This window comes from Diorhabda carinulata, chromosome 7 (genome assembly GCF_026250575.1).
Source record: "Diorhabda carinulata isolate Delta chromosome 7, icDioCari1.1, whole genome shotgun sequence".
Taxonomy (NCBI): domain Eukaryota; kingdom Metazoa; phylum Arthropoda; class Insecta; order Coleoptera; family Chrysomelidae; genus Diorhabda; species Diorhabda carinulata.
The window spans coordinates 14,537,969-14,561,108 of NC_079466.1; the positions used below are offsets into that span (position 1 = coordinate 14,537,969).

Below are 23,140 nucleotides of genomic sequence, written 5' to 3' on the forward strand. Positions count from 1 at the left end.
TTGTCCATTTACGAGACATAACAATGTTATTTCCACCATGTTGCTGAAGAAATAGTTGTCTTTGAGCTTCTTTTACGACGTTTACTTGTCAACATAAAATTTTTACGAGATGACACAACTTTTAGTGCTTTTACATTTCATAGTATCTAATTTCCTAATTGTTTCCCCGTCACTTTTAATTTGTCTTTCAACTCAAGACCATAATATTAATGTTATTAAAAAATCAGCTGATGTATAGATTAATATTCGGAGAATAAACATTAATATTTCAGCCATAATGTCTTATTAGTAGTTGCGTTCAGTTAACCATAACCGCATGGTGGTCCCCCAGATAGTATTGAATAAATGTTTTTCCTTTTTTCAATTTTTTACGCATCAACCACCAATTGAGGTACATAGGATCGTTAAATTTAGATTTTACTACTCAGTTTGCAGTCTCTCAGGTAGTTCATAAGTTTCATTGAGTTTTCTGGAAGTAGCTTTTCCAGTTTTCCATTATCATATGTTATAGTCAATTAAGAGGTGTTTCACTGTTAACTCTCTATTGCACGTGGGTTTGTGATTTCCTTAGAGTATATCCTTAGACGTGAGAGGGTCACTTGCTCTCTTCTACTTATATTGTTAGAGTTATAGTCGTGATAATTTTTAACGGTTTCGTAAAGTTCGTGATGGTTCTGATTTGCTTTTCCTTGGCATTTTTTTTGCATTTTCAATAAGATGATTGAGATATTGTTGGCAGAATTGTTGAAAAATTACCGTTAGTAAACTTTGGGAATCTGTTAGATCCACTTTTTGAAATTTTCTCAAGTGCTTCTTGAATGGCAAACAATTCAGCAGAGTGGATAGATGTAATAGGAGGGTGTACAAAGGATTTTGACAGGTTTTAGGAGTAGAAAGCGGTTTGTTGTGACTGTCATAGTGAAATTAGAACATTAATAAGATGTTACCGCTTCTGCGTAGTTTGTAGTGACTTTTTAGTAACCCCTTTTTTCAAAATTATTCAACAGTGTGTTAGATATAAAAATACGACTGTCGAAGAAATCAGGTTCATCTAAATTCATTTTGTCTTCATCGATACCTTAATAGTGACGACGAGATAACCATTGTGCTATGAATGCTGATCAATTCATTCGCACAGATTCTAGCTGCGTTCAAAGAGGAACAGAAGAAGCTACTGGATACAGTGATTCAACAATCTACTGCCGGTTCGACTGCCGCCGTCCAAGCTGCTATTTCTGGTGATGATCCTCGTCCTTCAGGTCAGTTCAATCTTGCTCTAATTCAATCCTTCGAACATTTCTACTTAAAGAAGGAATCCTCTATAATCTATCTCCAGAGATTCGAAAATTACACATAAATGAAGCTTGGAAGACTTTACTACATCGTTCAGCTCAACGATGAACAAGTGGAGATAAAGTGTCACATTGACCAGCTTCGGCGTTCAGAAATTCAAAAGAAGAACTTTGCTCCTGAACCAGAGGAAGATGATTTGCAACCTACCTCGACTGCTGATTCTCCTCCAAATATACATGACTTTCAACCTATTCATGATCCAGATTCTGACCGTACTCAACGGGGGAGATCTTCAAGTTCTGGCCTGAGTCTGATTTTTTGAAGCATCTGTATATACCTTATAAAAGTCACTTAAGCTCCTTAGGAATTTTCGTTTTATTACGTTTGTTGATATTTTTGATTTTTTGAGTTGGGCAAGTTCTAGGTCTGTAGTTGGACTGGGTATTGTTCTCGGGGGAATAGCAACTATTGATAGAAAGGAATAGTAGTTGGATTGATCGAAAATTTCTGTCCGCGTACGAAATGCTCAGATGATCTCTTCGGTAAAAAATTGGTAGCTATCCAGTTTCTTTGAATAAGCTTCGGATGTGACTTGAACAATGGACACCCAAACAGTTGCGTAGTGATCTGTGTTCTAAATAACTTCCAGAGACTGTAGAATAGTTTTACTAGCAGAATTGTAGACGATCGCTCCCTAGTCAAGTTTAGATTTTATCAATTTGTATATGTGTAGTCTACACCCCAATTTTTGAAAGCTAGTGTCTTCAGCAGGTTAATTGCAGATTGGCATTGTTTCTGCAATGCCAGAATGTGTTTTTGTGTCATTTTTTGTGCCATTAATTCCAAAAAAAGTTCTGCACTAACCTAGTTTAGGCATCGATAACTACGAAGGTCGAGTCGTACCGGCACGTTTTTGTAAGCCCAACCTCAATCATTCCGACGAAGGTCTTGTTAATATTTGGGCATTAGTTCCACTCACTTACATTGCATGAATATTTGGCTGTCAAAGGAATTTGACGGATTGATTTAAGCATATGAACCCGAAAAGAAATAACAATCGAGTATATGCGTCTTTAAAGACGAGTAAAATGAATGGAATACCAGCAATGGGAACTCTTACAAACAAAAACGTTTCCAAACATCGAATTGATGGATCATCCACCGTTCAGTCTTTGGTATCCAATGATTCTTATTCGCGTAGATCAAAAATAAATTGCTAGATCAACGTTTTTTTACTCCCGAAGAAGTGGAAAATGCGACACAGAGTCAGTATTATTTTTAAATGATTGCATAAAGTAGTTGAAGATACTCTATAGCCGCAGATTAAAACCACATATGTCTCAGTAGGTTGAGAAGACATTATGAGAAAGATGCGAAAAATAACTGATTTAAAGGGATGGGATAGCAAAGCGCACGCAGACGATTATTGATATGAAGCTACGGAATTTAATTTCATGCTCGGATAGTGAGGTAACGCTGAACATAACCGATTCAAAAGTCTGTAGTATTTAATCTGGGATTTAACTAAGTAGTTCAGGATATACGAGTATGTTATAGCAAATGTCCTGCTAAGCAGGTAGACCTTACCTAAAAGTAATTTTTAATAAATCTTACTTTATATAGATGATCTTCTCGAGCTAGTTTAAACTTTGTCAGTAAGGGATCTTCGCGGTAATCACCATCATCAATGTCATCAACATAGGTATACCCATGGGTAGAGAAGTCAGTACATCCGATTGGTACTCTACATAAATTATATTCCAGACCTTCAGTTGAGAAATACGATCTGAAATTTATACATTATCTAAATTTTCATTGAAATTTTGGTAAAACTATTTCTGTTAAACGTTCAATAATGAATTTTATGGAGAAGATTCATAATGATGCACAATCTTGAATAAGTGACAAAAAAAGGGCCTGCATATAAAAAGACAAAGTTTATAGTCTTCAGCTTGCAGCCAAACCTCAACGTGTCACTATAGGTAAATGGACAGGACGTAAATAACTAGGCTGCTACATCATCCAGCAGTTGGATTTAAACTGACACAAAGAATGATTAAATGTTATATTTCTGCTATAAGGGGTTAAATCTTTAGACTGAAGGCCACCACAATCAACCGTATAGAAGTATTTGAAATGCTAAGAATATCTTGAATGGCGATGCAAGGATATGAAGCAGTCTTGACCAAAACTGTCATATCTCGGTGATGCCTTCAGAAGACATCACAACCAGATTTTGCAGCTTATAATGTAGGGTAAAATAGAGGGTCACAGCAGAAATAATCTGGGCACTGACTATGTGGGAAAAGCTTCAGAAAAAGCAACTCCTGTTATAATATATTAACCAAAAGTTAGGTTGTATGAAATTAAAAGCTGCAACGAAAACCATGAAAAAAGATTTGATTAGATGGATATGAGAATAAAAATATTTTTTTTTACCTCATTAATTTTCCTTGCAAATTTTTTTTCAAGCTCTTTATATTGATTCCAGTAGAATCAGTGAAAGCTCCTCCCCAACCAATGATTTTCTGATATGTTATTTTCGAGTTAATAACGATCGTTTTTGGTATATTATTATTAACGTCATTCGTTCCGTTCAGACAACTGGAAAAAATATAATTATATATACGGAGAATTTCTACATATTAGTTTTTTTTGAAAATTTACAGTAGGACGCTTAGTTTTCATTACACAATCATACAAGTGATTCATTTTGACGATTTTTCTGAAAATAATTGAGCATAGAGTCCCGCTGTATATGGACACTTTGCACCATCATTTATGACCGTAAAGTTTTGAGCAGTTGGAGATGTAAAAACTGAAAAACTGCTACAACAAGTGATATCTTCGAAATATTCTACCAAAGAGTAGTAGAGGGCCGTCGAATTAAGATTAGAGAGGTAGAAGACACTATTAACAAAACAAAAAAAGTATTTGACATACACTGACTGAGGAATTATGCATGCGTAAACTATCTACGCATTGGTTGCCACGTTTGATGAATCTCGACCAAAAGTGAATTCCATTGAACATTTCCCAGGCCTAACTAACCCAGTTTGAATAAAATCAGTCGGATTTTTTGCGAAAATTGATAAATGTAAATGAAATTAATGAGGCAAAGACTGTTCCATTGGCTGGAAATGTGATGGCAACCGTTTTTGCTGATTGTTCAAGGGATTGTATTCTTCGACTATCTTCAAAAAGGCGAAACAATAAGAGGAAAGCATTACTACTCATCATTGGTGAAGGAAGGAATTGCTTAAAGCTACTGCATTATGAGGAATAGATAGGACAACGCAACTCTTGATTTGAATTGATCTGAATTTTCATTTAAAGTTAGTATGATCACATCGAAAAAATTGGAATATAACTAACGAAGAACAAGAGTTTTGTCATTAATTTGAAAGCATAAATACGAGGTTGGGTTAAAAATGAGACGAATCCAATCAAAAGCCGTTATGTTTGTCTATGAGTGAACCTTTCTATTTAACGGTCATGCTAATCGCTTGCCGCTACTGTTCAACAGAAAATCCTCACTGGATAAGAGAAGAATACACGCGATACCCCCAAAAGATTAATATTTGGGCAGAAATTATTCGAGAAATACTGGGGACGTGAAAATAAACAGTTATAGAGAATAAAAACAAATGATGAACTGAAAGAAATGTAAAACGAGCTTAATATCACGCAAGTCAGAACCCAAATGTGGCTGGAGCATTCTGAATGGGAAAGGGAATTAGAAAAAGAAGAGACAGGCCGAAAAATAAATGGATACTAGGGTAAAATCAGATTTGAGAGGAGTGGGAATAACTGAGTGGCCTCTATTTGAGGGCAATTTGAATAGTGGTCATTGCAACTACAAAATTATGCCATTTTAAATTTATATCGTAATCATGGTAATTAAGTACCAGTTGATGCGATATGGTTCCAGCAAGATGGAGCACCACCAGATTACCAACGCAACGTCTGAGAGTATATCAATGCAATACGTCCCAATTGGTTTATAAGGAGGTAAGGATTGGTAGAAAAGCCAGAGCGATTACCTGATTTCACATTATGTTTTTTGAGAGTGGCGCAGTAGAAAGCGCTACCCACTAAAATCACACCTCTTTTTGCTTCCTTTATGAACCTTTAAAACCGCCTAAGCATCACTTCAAAAGCCCAGGGTATCTAATATGTTATTTCAAAATATTAGTGTTCCTTTAATTGAAAGTCTTTACTCCAAGGATATCTTCTATCGTCGTCGCAAAAGTAGTCCAATTTCTGTCAGGAACCAGCAGGATTGGTACAAGAATTTCAGTAAAGAAGATTGTGCTAATTTCTCTTGGTGTATTTTCCTTTGCGTGTTCCACCGATGGCAATGAAAGAGAGAATAGTTGACGTCGACGTTGTTGTTACTGTTTAGATATATTGGGCTGTCAATGACATGGAAACGATACAGATAAGTTCTGAAATATCCGTTTCCAGAGAGTGGTAAGGTAGAAATTCATTTCGCCGTGTTGACTGTTGATCTACTCAGGCAAGTTTTGAAGAGTGTTCTCGTCCAGTTGTTTGTGCTTTTCCAACGCTGTTGCCATTCAAGTAAGAGGGTATTTTCTGCCTTTTGTCTTTTCCTAAGTGCGTATCATGTCGTTTTGTGACTAGCAAATCTATAAGTGGGCAGTTGGCGAGTACTACTATTGCGAAAGTGGAGTGGAGTGCACTCAGAATACAGTTTATTATAGGTTCTTACCACTTCCATGAGTCCTTTCTAGACTGATAGTCTTCTTTTGCTCGCTTTTGGTCCTGTCACCAATAAGTTTAGACGTATTATCGATGGTTTTCATAACATGATGTTAGTATTTTAATTTTTTTACCCATCCATACTTCCAGATACTTTAGCATTTTCTGTGCCCTTATAGCTATATTTTCTACTTCGAATTCAATTGGGTCTATTGGTCTTCTTGATGTTAGTAGAATCGATTGCGTTTTTTCTGGAGCTAGCTCAAGTTTTTTTTTGTTCATCTAGTAGCTGATTTCATCTATGGCGGGATTGGTTTTCGTCACGTGCAACAACGATCAGAGTGAAATCGTTGTTATTCCGCCAAGAAGGTCAGTTTAAGAATGTCGATGCATGATACGTTCCATAGCATAGGGACCAGAATTGATTCCTGAGGCAGTTTTGATATGACTATTTTAAAAGCATCCATTGTTGATCTTCCTTTCATAAATCTAATCTGTAAGTTCGATGTAGCCTCGCGTTCAGCTCATTTTGCAATCGACTGAGAATCAGATGTTCCAGTAGTTTACCAGCAGTGTCGTGAAGATACGGGTGTCTATGTAATGGGGGAGCCTGCAGAGGTTTTCCTTTCTTCGTTTTTAGCACGTATTTCCAGATTTCAGAAAAGGTTCCGATTTCGAGTGCTCGATTGTAAATCTCCAGGAATAAATCTATGGTATATTCTACTCCTAGTTTTATAACTTCCGATGAAATGCGATCTGATATGGGTGCTTTCCGGAGTTTGAATTTATCACACGAGGTTTTGATTTCCTGTATTGTAGAAGGTATTATTTGGACATCAATGTAGTTTCTACGTTGTACTTGAGATTTCATATTATTAAATTTCTTCATTTGGGGATATGTAAAGGGCAATGTGTACACAATTGAACCTTTCGATCAATCTTTATATGCTAAATAAGATAAGATAGTGCTAGTGGTTAACATTTTGAACATCTAGTTTTTTTATTATTTCACATTTTATTGTTGCAATTTGAAATTTGAAAAATGGAGAGTTGTACCTGTCTTTTGAAGAGAATTGAAGGTAGGAACCGCATTTACACGTTAAAGTATGTCAATGAATTTATTCCGTCTAAATAAAACATTAGAAACCTCACCTTCGTTTTTTTTTGGTGAATTTGGATATTTTTATAGAAACATTTCTTTCGTTTGTAGTTTTGTCTTCATAAAATTTCCCTGAAACACTGTTTTTTATACCACCTCGAGTTGTAAAAGTTTTGTAGTTTTTCTTGAATCGTTTTCCACTTTTATTGGAGGTGTAGATTAGAATATAAGGAAAAGAAACTTTGTTTATACGTGGCATTGTGTCGCAGTGTTGATTGTTACACACGCAAACTGTATTTCCTTCTCCGTAATCCCTTTCTAAACACCCGTCCGCTTTGCAACCGGAACATGCTGTAAATAGAGCATAGAAATGTAATAAAAATCAACAGATTGCGATTCAATCACGTACGAACTTTAAAATGTTTTACGATAGTTTCAGCAAAATAAAAAAAGGAAAATTAAAATCTCATTTATTTTATAGGGTATCTATAAATATATTTATGAAATTTGAGGAAATTTTCAAATCTTCTAGCCTTATTGAAACTGTTATCAACTTAAAATGAATGATTCTTCAATGATGTTACACAAAAAGTTAATGATTCGAATACTTGCAAATAAAACAACGTAAATATATTATTTACCGCAAATACGAATGAAAAAATTTCGAATTCAACATGTTACTTGGAATTTTATTTAAATACAAGGGCCACTAAGCGGGCAGAAGAAAGCAGGCATGCGCTGTAGGCGAGTGTAAAGATCTCGCACTGCACACTCTGCTATTTTTGACCTTCAGGCGTCAGTCGGCGTAGTGCTACAGCCACCTAAACATGTCTGTGAATGATGAAGGGGGCCAAGGACGCAAATCAGTCGTTTCAGATGACTTGGTTCTCAACGAGTTGACAGATTGATTAAAGAAAACCGCAGGTTCACAATTACAGCTTTGTTTACGAAATTTCCAGAAGTTTCAAGGTCTGTTTTGTATTTTATTGTTACTGAACGGTTGAGCTACATTGGCGACAACTTTATTTGAAGAGGGTATTGAAAAGCTTGTCCACAGATATGTCAAATATCTCAATCTCTTAATATTGTTCTATACGAACTTGTTTCTTATTTATAGCCTATCGGAGGTTGAAAAACAAATTGCCCTCGTAAATAACCTTTTCTACAAGGATTCTAGTTCTGTTTCTGGAAATAAAAATAGTTAAATGCGACGTGCTACTGAAACCTTATTGATTCATTGAAGACTTTGCCAAAATATTTGATCTTTACATGGATTCTGTTAATATCAGTTTAAAAATGGCACGTCTCTTGTGTGGAAGTTATGGATTTTGCGAATCTCTTTTGAAGGAAGAATCAATCCTTGTTATTTCACATCTTCAGTTTGTTCACTAACCCACTCCATAGCGATTTGTTTTCAGTTTATCATTATAAATGTTTCCAAATCCACCCCTACCCCATTCGACTATCTCGACAGAGGTATCTTTTTCCTTTTCACACACTCTACCACAATTCACAACCCCCTATTTTCAGTTAAGCTCTCCATATTATGTCCCAGTCATTTTACGTCTGTTTTCTTCATCATTTTTGCACCACATTCTTTCTTTCTTATCAGGACTTTATTTCTTTTGCATCCCAAATAGCATACACAATTTTCTTTCCAATGTCAGCAACCTTTTGGTTACTTTCTTTACCATACTAATCGTCTTTGCAAAACTTTATTAAGGATGAGGTAGCAATTCTAACTTAGATTCATTGATTTTGGCCATTGAAATAACGGATGTGTGAGCTGGTGCATTATCTTGATGAAACACTTTTTTCTTAGCCAAATGCGGCCGTTTTTGCTTGATTTCTTCGCTCAAACGTTGCAATCAGTTCGCATAGTACTCGCCGTTCATAGTTTTTCCTTTTTCAATGTACTCAATAAAAATTATCCCATGCGCATCCTAAATAACCGACGTCATGACTTTATCTGCCGATGGAACGGTCTTTGCCTTCTTTGGAGCGGATACTCCCTTTCCAATCGTTTTGATTGTCGGCATCCTATTTGGTCGACCACTGCGATGCTGGTCTTCGCAGGTTTAAACTCTGCTACCCAATATATTATTGTTGGTAACGAAGGAATAATCTCACCCAGTCTAGAATCCAGTTCAGCTTTTATATTGGTTTGGCTGAAGCCTTTCAATTAAAAGTCTTGTGTCACATAACGATGAGCAATTTTTCCTTGTTTACTGAAAACGTTCACTATTGGGGATTACCAAACAAATACTGAAGCATCTTCAAATTTGAAACAAGTGCTGTATAGAGTGTTATTTCTCAAGCAACCACCGACATCTCTAGGTCAGGCCAGGTACTTCTGGGACAATCCCCTTTTATAAGGTTTTTCTATTTCTATTCATATATTTTTTTTAAATAATATTTAAAATGTTTTGTTTGACTCGAATATATATTTTTGTTTCGATATCAAAGTCAATGATTAGATTTCGTAATGGAATTGAATGATTCTGTACAGAAATTTTCATTGTTACTGTAAATAATTTCCTTGTTTATAGTGTTTATAAAAATTTATCTATTCGCCCTAGTTTCAGAATATAGGAAACAAAAATATGCAAATTGGTTCTAGATTGAAAATAACATCAGTTGTACGTATGCTAATGATTTGACCTTATATTAAACACAAAATATAAACTCTTGTTGTTAATTTACAATATAGTATCACCGAGAAAATCAATATAAGGTTTAATATAAAATATTTCCATTAACTTGATGTCATAATTTCGAAAAGAAGTTAACAAGCTACTTATGGTTTAATGGTATTAGTATTGAGAATTATTTTTTATATAATTGTTCAAGAATATTGATTGAATTTCTTTTTTCAATGTGATTATGGTCTATTTCTAGAAATTTCCAGATTTTATTGGCATATAGATTCTATCAGTTATGTAATCTTCAATACACAGGGCTTTTAGCCTATCTAAACCTTTTTCTATTGTTCTGTACAGTTTATGGTTACAAAAGACCACTAAGAGCCCCACAATTTGTATTTGCTTAGATACGTTTATGAAAATTTTCGTAAATATTATTCTGTAATAATATTCAAAATCACCGCATCAAGTTTCAGATTAGTAAATACGTTTTTTACGTTAGTGTACACAAAAATAAACTATAGTAGGCGATCTCCAGTTTATAGAGGTAGGCTAAAATATTCGTAGGCAGAGGAAAAGTTTTTTCTGTAATAGAATTCTATTTTATAGTTCGAAGGAGATACAACGATAATAGTAGTCCAATTTTTCTATACTTTGTGTTTAGTCCCAAAACAGGTTCCAGCTTCGGCGATAACCTTTCCATAGGTGCAAAATTTTTGTCTAGCGATAAACGTCTTAAGATCTGAGAAGCCCGATGACACAGAGCATTGTCATGATGAAACATCAACTTCTATCTAGCGATCATCTTCTTAAGATCTGAGAAGCCCAATGACTCTGAGCATTGTCATGTTGAAACATCACCTTCTGTCTAACGATCAGCCTCTTAAGATCTGAGTAGCCCAATGACACAGAGCTTTGTCATAACGACATAGCACTGGTAAACGTTTTTGAACAGTCAAAATATTGAAAAATTGATGGGTCATATCCGTACAGTCCTTGTTTGGTACACAATGATTTCTTCTCATACCCGCAGATTAAAAATTAATTGCGAGGTTAACGCTTTGGACGTACCACAATCGCAAAGGAAAAAATGCTTAATGGAGAATATTTTGAAAAACAATAAAGTCATATTTATTGAAAAATATTGGTTTTTATTTGTGTATATTCAAAATTTGAGTAGCAACCCTTGTATATGGTTATTTCCATCGAAGAAAATAAAGAGAATTTATATAGAGATTAGACTCTAGTTTTTAATTGTTACGAAAATAATAGAAAATATTGAGGAAAGATTAAAGGAGTAATAGTGTAACTCAAATAAGATACGAAAAAGAACTAAGGAAAAAGAGCTAGGACATAAAGATAGTTTAGATGAGAGGCCATACAAAACAGAATTTGTTTTGAACTGGTACAGGTAAAGACAAAAAGCACTGCAAGAAACGAAACGAGTGATAAAGCAAACTGCAGTGCACAAAAATAAAGATAAACTAAAGACGAAATAGAGTTAAAAGAAGAAAATTTTGCTTAAAGAGAAATTAAGACTTTCTATCCATATAATAAACGGAAATATGGACAGAAACTATACGTGTAAAAACAAAAAAAACATTGATGATTGAAAAAGGAATGATAGAAATATATTATCAAACAAAGAAAATGGGAAGAAGTTTACATCAAAAATTGGATAAAAGATGATAGAAATATCGTCACCATCGAAAGAAAGAATGGGGATTTACCATACTAAGCAGAAAATTTGACGAAGTATAACTAAGAAGACATACATATGCAGTACAAAGTAACGGAAAGAAACGTGGTGCAGAAAAGTCTATGAAGGTTTCAATAAAACCAGGAAATATTGGACTAAATAAAGAACATAGATGATATAAAGTCGGATGGAAATGAAGTAATCTAAACATGGGTAGAGTACCTTAAAAAAATATTATACGGAAACCATCGGTAAATAAAAACTATAAAATGGTATAGGCACAAAAGTTTTGATACTAAAACAAGCATAAAATTTAACAAATTGAAGCAGTTAGATTAGTTTAGGTTAGCTAAGGTTAGGTTAGGTTAGGTGAGGTTGGGTTAGGTTAGGTTAGGTTGAACACACAAAGTAGTAGGACAAGCCAAAAAGAATAGAGCAATAGAAAAGAGCATAAATAATTTTGTTAAAGAAGAAATACATATAATATGAATAAAAATAATAACAAAAGAAAATGAAACTATATAATGAAGGGGAGAGTATTGTAAAGAAGCCATTAAATGAACGGAATTGAAAACGAATGAAGAACATATTCTATGGAGAAGACGAAATAGACACAGAGGTGATAAAATACGTTGAAGACGCACTTCTGTTGAAACCTACTGCTTAATAAGTAAGTAGCACAGCCAGAATCATTGAGGATTGCGATAATTTTACCAATATATAAGAAAGGTGGAGAGTTTGTAGTAAACTTCGCAGAGTAATAACTAAATTTATTATGTATTGTATTGGGATGATAATAACTTCTGAATTAACAAATAAAAATATCATTTACATACCGATTAAAAGAATTAAGATTAGCACCAACTTCATTTTTTTCGTTTATCAGTACATATACTGAATAAATTTATATCGAACACTTCCTATTATTATAATTGTCTGAATATTATAATCCTAGTTTTAATTTATATTATTATATTTTGACCAAACTTGTAATCAATGTAAAATTGATTTCAATAGACATACGAGGACTGATCAAATGATATTTATGCAGCAACAATTTTTGGAATATTATTTCCATTGTTCGTATTTTTTTCATATGGTTGTTAACGTTTCGGAGCTATTCGTTACGACTTTTATTCATTCTAACTTTTATTTTTCATAATTTTTCTTGTCATTATTATTTAAATAACTTCTTCACGTTATTTTTAACCCTTTTTATATTTACTGTCCTTTAATGAGTTTTATTTACAATTGTCGATGTCCAAAAGGATGTTTTCTTTAAAACATCTTCGTATATTATCATTTTTGTTTTTTATAATATTTGTTTTGTGATTAGTACTTCTTTAAACTAAGGGACAGTTTTACAACATAATGTGAAATTAGAGATCAAGTTTAAACTATGGCTTAAACACTAGTTTGAACCAACAATAACCTAACCTAACCTAAAATTACTCTATTTTATAGATTATAGTTGAATAGACATTTTTCTGCCGCTTGAAAATATAAGCAAAATTCTCCGATATTTATTTTAAAGCTGGATGTTTTAAGAAAAATTGTATAAGCAAAATGAAACTAAGATATGTATTGCTTTTGGTTAACCTTGTGAAATAAAAAGAAATGTTTTCGAATAAAAAAAAACTTAGAAAATAAAGGCGACTAAGAGAGAGAGAGAGAGAGAGAGAGAGAGAGAGAGAGAGAGAGAAATACTTTATTGTCAAAAAATTGTCACAATTTGTAGACAAAATCTTGTAAAAATGAAAGATAAACATAAAAATAACTAAGTTAAGTTAATTATTGCGAAATGCGGAAAATATAGTATGGATTTGATTTCAATTGGCAAGTGATTGTGCATTTTTTTGCGTTGTACAAATTGAGCCCTTAACTAATTCTGAAGGTGGAGTGTGTGGAGTAAGTGAAGGTCGTGGTTCGCGTTGGATAGTCGTGCAACGACCTTTCTGGAGAAGCGTGCTTACGAATTAGGCAAACGGTTTCAAACATGAAGGAAGAGTCAGTATTTTAAATCTTTTAAAGAAGTCTCTGCAGTGAGCCCTGCTATTTAGTACGAGTAAATATCTTTGCTTTCACTTGTTTTGATAAGGTGTGATTTAAACCATGCGAGAGGTGTTTCCCTCAAAACCGTAGTACTACAATTTGTTGATTCAAATATTATGATTAACAAAATCAAAAACCTTAGAAAAATCACAAAAAGTTGTTGAAGTGGAGTGATGGCTGTTTAGGCTGGAGTAGACATTACAAAAACCCAAATTGATGAGTGGTGAGTATTTTATATTTAAACAGAAATGATAAAATACTCTTTTTGATAATTTCTTCATTATCATCGTCGAGTTCATCAATAAATATTCTGATGTGACTGCTAAAGAGCTTTCCACTTATACATTTGGGAGAGATAATTTGACATATTAGGTCATTAGGTTATATGTGGTCATGGTACAGAGCCACGCCAGATCAAAGCGTGTGTTTTGTATCACTCTTTGACGGTGACGTGAGGTCTTACAGTAGATTTCATATGCTATTCTTCGATTTTTTTGGTATATCCATTGCTTTAACTGTTCTTTGGTTGTCTCACTTTAGTAACAATAATTTTCTAGAAACAGTCTTTTTCATTGTGAGAAACTAAAAATTCGTTTTATTTTTCTAGTATTTACCATGAAAAATTATTAGAAAATGAATAAACTAGGTGAGGTTTCTGTTTTGAAGTACATTTTAGAACTTTCTGTCCATGGACTAAAGCTCTCCATGCCAAATATTTTCTAGTGTACTTTAAATGAATGAAGTGGTTTTGAAAAGCATTTTTCACTTAATTCCATCTGTCCATTGCGCTTTTGTACACTGATTCCGTTTCGTGTGCAAAGTTTCGAAAGCTAAATAATAATTAGCTTCAGTTTTAATACCGGAAAGTAATGAGAATAATTTAATTAGCAGTAATGTTGTTTTCCAATAATCGTTTGTATTGTACCTTTCAGTTTGCACGCAAACCAATTTTACAGCATTAAATTTCATTATAAACGATGTTCTATTCGAATGCATTTATTCATCTATTTGAAAAATCCATTTCAAAATTAATCAACGTATTGAATTGAGCTACACACCTCAAAATTGTTTATTCAAAATCGATCGATATTCTTCTTAGACTCCAGACAATTTAAGTCTTTTTAAGTCTTTGTCATATTATTGTTTTTGATTCATTATTGTATTTTTTTACTTTATGTTCAGTTTTAGAGTGAATATTCACAAGAAACATAGACTTTTCTCTTCGAGTCTTCGATTAGATTATTTTTTTCATGAGTTATTATTGAATAATCCACGTTTGTTTATTGAATTATTTATTGTCATCAAAAGCGAGAAAATATATGAAATTTCAAGTCAATAATTTGATTGAAAGGTAAAAATTTGGTAAGAAAATCCCATTTAAATGGTGTGGTCCATAAGTTTTTGCCCTAATATAGAAAGAAAGGTCATTAATAAAAAAACTGTGCTTCCTTTTCAATATATTTTTCCTCTATTTCCATCCACTTTTCAGAAAGTCTGACTAAAGCTTCAATGCCGTTATAACAATATGATGCACCTTTATAGATAAAATACTCGCACACCCCCTAATTAATTACATCGTCGCTGTTAAATCTTTCACCTTTTAACAGCTTTACCAACAAAAAATAGTCGAACAGGGTCAGATAAGGGTTATATGGTGGGTATTTAATCTTTGTTAAGCTATATTCTTGTACTGTATCCTTGTTCAAGCTAAGCAATATGGACTAGAGCATCGGTTTCTTAATTTTTTGTTTCCCAGACCACTTTCAAATTTTTGCTGGATCCGAGGACCCCCTGCAAATCTCGTAAAAAAGTGAAGACAAGATCTATCAGTGGATACTTGCATTGAAGTTGAGTTTTAACAACGAATTAACAGTTTTTAAGAAAATAAAAAAAAGGAATTGATTACTTGATAGGGTTAATTATTTAGTGATAAAATTAACTAAACAAATTTTCAATTAAATTTTAATTGATTCTACTGTGAGTGGATATCAAAAAAGCAAAGTTGGTCAACCGAACAGTCGTAATTTGATCAAAATTGAATTTTCTACAATGGTAATTACACAACCGGCAACCAGCGCGGTAAAGGCAAGTCTCGACGCATATGGAATATGCAAGATTTTACAAATCAGTCGCCGCGTTTCTTAAAGCATTATCTGCTTAGATTGATAGGAGAATCAAGCTAACATTTTGATTTTTTACTAGGTATCGAAAACAAAAAAATTTTCATGGATCCCCGCTAACGATTGTGGATCACCATTTTATATCACGCCCAACGTGGATCTCCGTCGAGTCTCCCGTGGACCTCTGGTGGTCCACCACTTTGGGAATCAAGCATCTTCATGAAGCAAGCGCCCACCTCGGTTGATTTTGCCGCCCCTTTTTTCGTCAATCAAAAAGATACCGTTGCAGTCATCCCTTTTTTGGTGTTTTTAGTGACCCCTTTGCTTTTCTTGACACGGGATTTCCTTTACGATACCACTACATGGAATTTCTTTTGGTTGTCTAATCTAATCACTCGTTAGAATTGGATTACACTTTCTTGGTCTTCAGGGCAAAGCTCTAAAGAGTGCTCACAACATTCTACTCAACGTTGTTTTTAGGACATGCTTATGTAGGATCTTTAAAAGACTTCTTTCGAAAAAGGCAGTCAATTTCTTTTGTTTTAAGATGCCAGTCACTTAAAACAATTTCTTCCATTTATTTAATGTTTTCTGGAGTAATCTCCGTCACAGGATCTTTTAATAATTCTCGTTCCCAAAGAAAAAACTTTTTAATTATTAAAAATGATGGGGCAAACGCCACTGTGAACAACCAACATCCTGTTTTTAATTTGTGTTAGTGTTAATCCTTCTTTAGTCAAAAATTTCCCAAGAGTGTGAAACTCAATTTGAGACATTTTCTAGAATAATTCAACTTAGTGGTCGTGAGAGCTTTACTATAGTAAAAAGGATTGAAGCAGCAAGTTTAAACTTTCTGTAGAGCTTCTTGAGACTTGGTATTAATTTGTACATAGAGATCTGCAACTATTAGGCTCACTTTTCTGAATCTTCAAGTAAACTATACAAGGATTGTCTTAAAAGTTTTAGATTTCAGCCTGGCCGTATCAGATTGATTGGCGAAGAGTATTCGGGAACGGCCGTGAAACTGAGATAAGTAGGGATATCATCTGCCGGCAATATGTGATTATTTGGGGCCTCAGGTGAAAGAATTTGAGCATAGTTCTCTTCATTCAACGCCTGGACTATGCCCAATGATATGAAAATATAAACCCGGCATCATTTTCAGACCCATTGTTGTTGTTGGACCACTGTTAACCTTCACTCGTTAATAATGTTTACAAACTAGTATTTGCAAAAATTTCAACATCTGGTGTATAATAATTACATGAGTTTCCATGTTTGAATACTATCCGTATGCTTCCATATCAAAAGTTTTGCTACTGATCAATTCCGTTTACATGAAAGGAGTTGCGAATGCTTTGTCATGGTTTATAGAATGCTTCGGAGTTGTAACTTTAACATTTTGGAAACGCAAAGTTCATAACTAAGGTTTAGATTAATATGTAAACTAATTACTTGGTATATTTCATTTGTATTAACGAATTTTTCACATGCACTTAACTTTAGAAATATTCAACAATAAATACAAAATATGCAGCCCGATTGAAAAATAGATAAGTAAAGTAATTTTTAAAAGAGTTATCTTCAACTCTATGATGTCAGTGTTTATCAATATAAGTTGCAGATAATGCAACGGGCAAATTCTGATATATAGAAAACGAAATCTCTATACATATTATCTGGAAGATTGATGAACTATCGATATCGATAGCTAAAACATCCTACGTGTCGAACTTTTTGAAACGAATGCTGTAAACTCTGAGCATCCCCAGTTATTCAGGAGAATTTCAGCCATTCTGAATGCTTAGTTTTTCTTTAGACAATCGTGAGTTCTTTTGAGGATTCTTCTGGAAATAAAAACTTAATAACCAGTTGATATCACTGAATATTAGTTTTTGATTGGCAATACACTTGCGCAAATGAAGCCTCTGCACCATCATTTACCACCGTGACATTTTGGACAGTTTAATTAAAGCATATCTGTATCAGTTGGACTGACTAAGAGCGTTCAAGACTTCCAAATACTGCGATATAAATTTTCGACATGAACGTAACGCTCTCTTGTATAAATTAAATTTAAAAATCCACTCTTCTTATTGTATCAGTTGTTTATACAAAAACAAACACCCATCGATGGATATTAATTGAAGTACAAGAACTAATAACGCGATCCACCTTTTCTTTCAACTTCCGTATCCTCCTTCTCCAGGTACACATTTTAGTATTAGAAACTTTAAGTATCCTCATTAACAATGCAAAATAAGACAGCGCTTTAGAACATCGCTAAATGTGAAATTGAATTCCAGAAGCTTGTAGTTAATTCTTCTCATTGTACTTATTTCATTACAATACTCGCTAATTGATTTCTTAGGTAGATGATTGGACTATTACAGAACCGATATTAGAACTAGAATATGTTGAAATTTAGTACTTAATGCTCACACTTTATGTAAACAGGATGATTCAGTAATTGAATTCACCGACTGCAACTTACAGTAATGTTTTAAAAGTATTTGGTTATGATTCTATGAGATGTACACAAGTGATTAATAGGATATAATGTTGAAAGAGGATCGAGGAAGACCGTTTGATATTCGCATTGCCACGAAAGTCTTAAAACGCCAATATCGATGGTTAACAGCTCAAATAATAGCAGTCGAATTGAAAATTAATCTTTGAACAGTCCAGAAAATCTCAACCCAACTCAGTACATTATTGTACTGCGAAACCTTGCACAAAACTGGCAATAAAAGTTAATGCAGCGCCAAAACAAAGCTTCAGAGTTAACATAGGCTATTACCAAATGATCCTGAACCAAAGAAAGCTGGCAAGAGCAAGATAAAAGTTAAAACGCTGCTCATCTGCTTCTTTTACACCCGCTGGTGGTGCATAAGTGGCAGGTATCATGAAAAATTCTATATTCCATCACGACAATGAATCTTACTAATGCGAGTTTTGTGTGCCACAGTTTTCAGCTTCCAGTATTGTCATAGACGCTCTATATATCGGATCTATCACCCTGTGATTTTCTTCTATATAAATCAAAATCGTCAAGGTATGCATTTTGAATCGATATGTAAGAGGTTCAAATCAAAGACTTGCTGCAGGAGGGAATAAATTCCAACAGGATTATCTTTATATTTAATAGTTTCATAATAAATAATTGTTACAGCTTCAGTATCGTTACTTAATAGCCAGACATCGTTAATATGTATAATTAATATGATATTATCTTTAACTTTTATCTTATTGGATTTAAAAATCTCATTCCAGCTTCTTTATAATATATTCATTTCGCATACAAAAGCTGAGACTAAGATATAATCAGCATTTCTTATCATTTAGATTTGTATTTGGTTTCGTTATTATAAGCTGTATCATTTCATTATGTTTCATAATATAAGTAAATGTAACAACTCTTTGACGCTATATGGGGTCTTTTATTGAGCGCTAATTTTAAATTTGATTAAAACGAATTATATGGCTGGGATATAATCAGAATTTTTTATTAGATTCCTTTATGTATAGAGTATAACATAAATCTGTTCTTTGAGGATTCTTTGTTTGTTCAAAATTCTTCATTGCTTGAATTTGACAGATGTCATAGACGGTTTAAGCGTCGCTAGATTCCGTGGTTCATTCGTTCAGACTCACGAGTCCAGAAAACACCACAAGAAATAGTCGTTGTTGTGTCCTTCAAGGATCCATTGGACGCACGTTTAAAATGAACAATTCTCCACAACTCTTACGGTGAATTTGACAGATGACATAGACGATATTGGTCTTAGCGTCGCTAGATTCCGTCGTTCATTCGTTTAGAGTCACGACTCCAAAAAACACCACATGAAATAGTCGTTGTTGTGTCCTTCAAGGATCCATTGGACGCACGTTTAAAATGAACAATTCTCCACAACTTTTCGGTGAATTTGACAGATGACATAGACGATATTGTTCTTAGCGTCGCTAGGTTCTGTGGTTAATTCGATCAGGCTCACGACTCCAGAAAAACACCACAAGAAATAGTCGTTCTGGTGTCCTTCAAGGATCCATGGGACGCACGTTTAAAATATACAATTCTTCTCAACTCTTACGGTGAATTTGACAGATGACATAGACGATATTGGTCTTAGCGTCGCTAGATTCCGTCGTTCATTCGTTTAGAGTCACGACTCCAAAAAACACCACATGAAATAGTCGTTGTTGTGTCCTTCAAGGATCCATTGGACGCACGTTTAAAATGAACAATTCTCCACAACTTTTCGGTGAATTTGACAGATGACATAGACGATATTGTTCTTAGCGTCGCTAGGTTCTGTGGTTAATTCGATCAGGCTCACGACTCCAGAAAAACACCACAAGAAATAGTCGTTCTGGTGTCCTTCAAGGATCCATGGGACGCACGTTTAAAATGAACAATTCTCCACAACTCTTACGGTGAATTTGACAGATGACATAGACGATATTGGTCTTAGCGTCGCTAGATTCCGTCGTTCATTCGTTTAGAGTCACGACTCCAAAAAACACCACATGAAATAGTCGTTGTTGTGTCCTTCAAGGATCCATTGGACGCACGTTTAAAATGAACAATTCTCCACAACTTTTCGGTGAATTTGACAGATGACATAGACGATATTGTTCTTAGCGTCGCTAGGTTCTGGGGTTAATTCGATCAGGCTCACGACTCCAGAAAAACACCACAAGAAATAGTCGTTGTTGTGTCCTTCAAGGATCCATTGGACGCACGTTTAAAATGAACAATTCTCCACAACTTTTCGGTGAATTTGACAGATGACATAGACGATATTGTTCTTAGCGTCGCTAGGTTCTGTGGTTAATTCGATCAGGCTCACGACTCCAGAAAAACACCACAAGAAATAGTCGTTCTGGTGTCCTTCAAGGATCCATGGGACGCACGTTTAAAATGAACAATTCTCCAAAACTCTTACGGTGAATTTGACAGATGACATAGACGATATTGGTCTTAGCGTCGCTAGGTTCCGTCGTTCATTCGTTTAGACTCACGACTCCAGGAAACATCACATGAAATAGTCCTTGTTGCGTCCTTCAAGGATCCTTTGATGACGCAAGTTTAAAATATCCAATTCTCCAAAACAATTACGCTGAATTTGACAGATAACATAGACGATTTCGGTTTTAATGTCACTAAGGTTGATGGATTATTTGTTTAGATTTACGACTTGAGACAACATCAGAAGACAAAGTCTAAATGATATTTTATTATTTAAATCAGTTTTAAAATAAGTTAATCTGATTTTGACTACTTGTATTTTCGAATGCTCTCTTTTTTTTATTAAAGTTTACTGAATCCGACACTGTTCTTTAATTCGCTAGCACCAGAAACTTGAGTTGTAATACCTTGCAATTTTCATACTTTTATTTAAGTTGAGTAAATTACTGTTTGTTTTAATAAACCGCAGTTTATTTTCAAATTTAATACATTATTAGCATAGCAACTTTTTGCTTCAATATGTTTTAATTAAATATTTCTTCTTTAATATAGCGTTTCCAGGATTATCAATATTTTGCTTGGTAATTAGAAATTACGTTGAAAGCATAGAGGATTAGAAAAAATGCAGGTGTTCCATATTGTGTTATAACTTATTTGAAGCTCTGAATTTAGCTATAAGTATTCTAACGAAATGCTTCATTCCAGAAGTTACTTTTGCACAAAAAAAAATACATGGAATATATGATAAGCCATCTGGAAAAAGAATACGAATTATGGAAACTAAGAAAGAATAAATTGACTAACTATGTGTTGGGAAGCAGGTTGTAGATTTAGTTTTAGAGCCTAACTTAGTATTTTAGTATCACCAATACACCAAGAACGCAGGTGTTTGAGCACAGTTAATCTGAACTGAACTGAAATTAGAATCTTCAGGAAGAACCTGTATAAGACAACCAATTCAAAGCTGAGAAAGATACTTTGATATGCTATCGTAGATAGAGAATAGGAAAAAAACGGTATAAAAAGAGAGCAAGTAACTAACGTCAACATGGAAAATGGAAGACCAGGGAAGGAAACTAAGGAGCATTGAAAATAGTCAAAAGCAAAGAAAGAGGATCTGAAAAAAAATTGTGGATAAAAACGTAATACACTGAAAAAGTTGATGAGAATGAGCAAAAAGGAAGGAAGACATATAATATATTAGGATTTGAGGAACACAAAGAAAGAAAAAAATAGAATGACAGGGGGCAGAGCAAATGAATAAGGTAAGAAAAACAAACGAGAAAGAAACCAGTAGAAAAAAGTAAATAGTTGTGAAGAGATACGAAAGGAAGAAAAATCAGGGAAACTTAAAAATATCTATAAGGAAGCACAACAAGAGATAAATACGTAATAAGGAATATAAACAATAAGAACAGAAGAAGTAAAATAAGAAAATCAATGAGATCAAACGAATAAGGAAAATGCTGCAAAACTCACAAGGAAAAAAATAAGGATAGTAGAATGGAATAAAAGGAGACGCAAAGGAAAAGAGAAAAGGTAGAATTAAATATTAAAAAACAGTAGAGGAGAAGGAAAATGCGTGGAGCAAATAAGATGACGGAATGTCAGAAGAAAATATATATTAGAAAGCGTTTTCGTATTGGGAAATTAAATACCAAATTGTACTCACTTTAATATATTCCGAACTTTCGAATACTTATGTATTCACCGTCTGAAAAATAATGAGATTCAACGGTTTTAAATTTTGTAGTTTCTTGTGAAAACATGAAAATCATGGATTTCAAAATTCATTATTCAAATTGACGCTTGATATTATGATCTCGTCTATAAATATGATGAATAGTAATGAACTTTTGTCTTAATCCCATATTTGTAGTGACTCCTTCTGATATTTTGTATTTTCTTATGATTGCATCCTCTTATTTTTAATTTTTGCGTTTATTCCTCGACTAGTATAATTGTTTGATTAATTCAGTATTTTTTCAACTTTAATTCAAATTTCATTGAAATTTTTTGTCCCTAATTTTTTATTATGATTGGATACAATCACTCTGTTTACGCGCAATTACTTAATTACTAATATGTATGGTGTTCTATCAATAATAGGGCATGATTTGAGAAAAAAAAGTTTTGGATAGTTTACATACAACTTTTATCATAATTTATTTTATTTTTCGATCGATATTTTACAGAAAAGGAAAAATTTTGTTGGTAGTTTAAACATTTCAGTAATACCGCCAAATTGCGTAGATATAAAATGAACGCTTGAGTTGTGATACAAATGCAAATATGTCAACTGTGTGGTTTAGTAATCAAGTTTGAATCTATGATTTACGTTGAAAATTCTTCTGTCCTCAGTACTTTAAAACTATTTGGAGTATGTACACAGCTTATTAAATCATGTTAATATAATGTTTCTGACTACATTCAGTGACTTACAACCGAATTTAACTTATAATGTATTTGATTTAAGGTTAGAATATTAGCAATTATAAAAGAAATCCCCTTTACGAGAGTGGTTTGTAAATATGATAGTTTATA

At 33.7% G+C, this 23,140-nt stretch overlaps 1 protein-coding gene across 1 annotated transcript in view; it reads right to left on the reverse strand.

Moving 5' to 3' along the window:
* The window catches only part of LOC130896455 (putative glucosylceramidase 3), a 32,946-nt gene extending 20,544 nt beyond the window's left edge, over positions 1-12,402 (reverse strand). Inside the window, exons 1-4 of the mRNA XM_057804593.1 lie at positions 12,292-12,402; positions 7,168-7,465; positions 3,733-3,897; positions 2,908-3,079 (exon numbers count right to left, since the gene is read on the reverse strand). Coding sequence (XP_057660576.1) covers positions 2,908-3,079; positions 3,733-3,897; positions 7,168-7,465; positions 12,292-12,325 — 669 coding nt within the window. The 5' untranslated portion in view covers positions 12,326-12,402. The remainder of the gene's footprint in view (positions 1-2,907; positions 3,080-3,732; positions 3,898-7,167; positions 7,466-12,291) is intronic.
* Between the last annotated feature and the right edge of the window lie 10,738 nt (positions 12,403-23,140).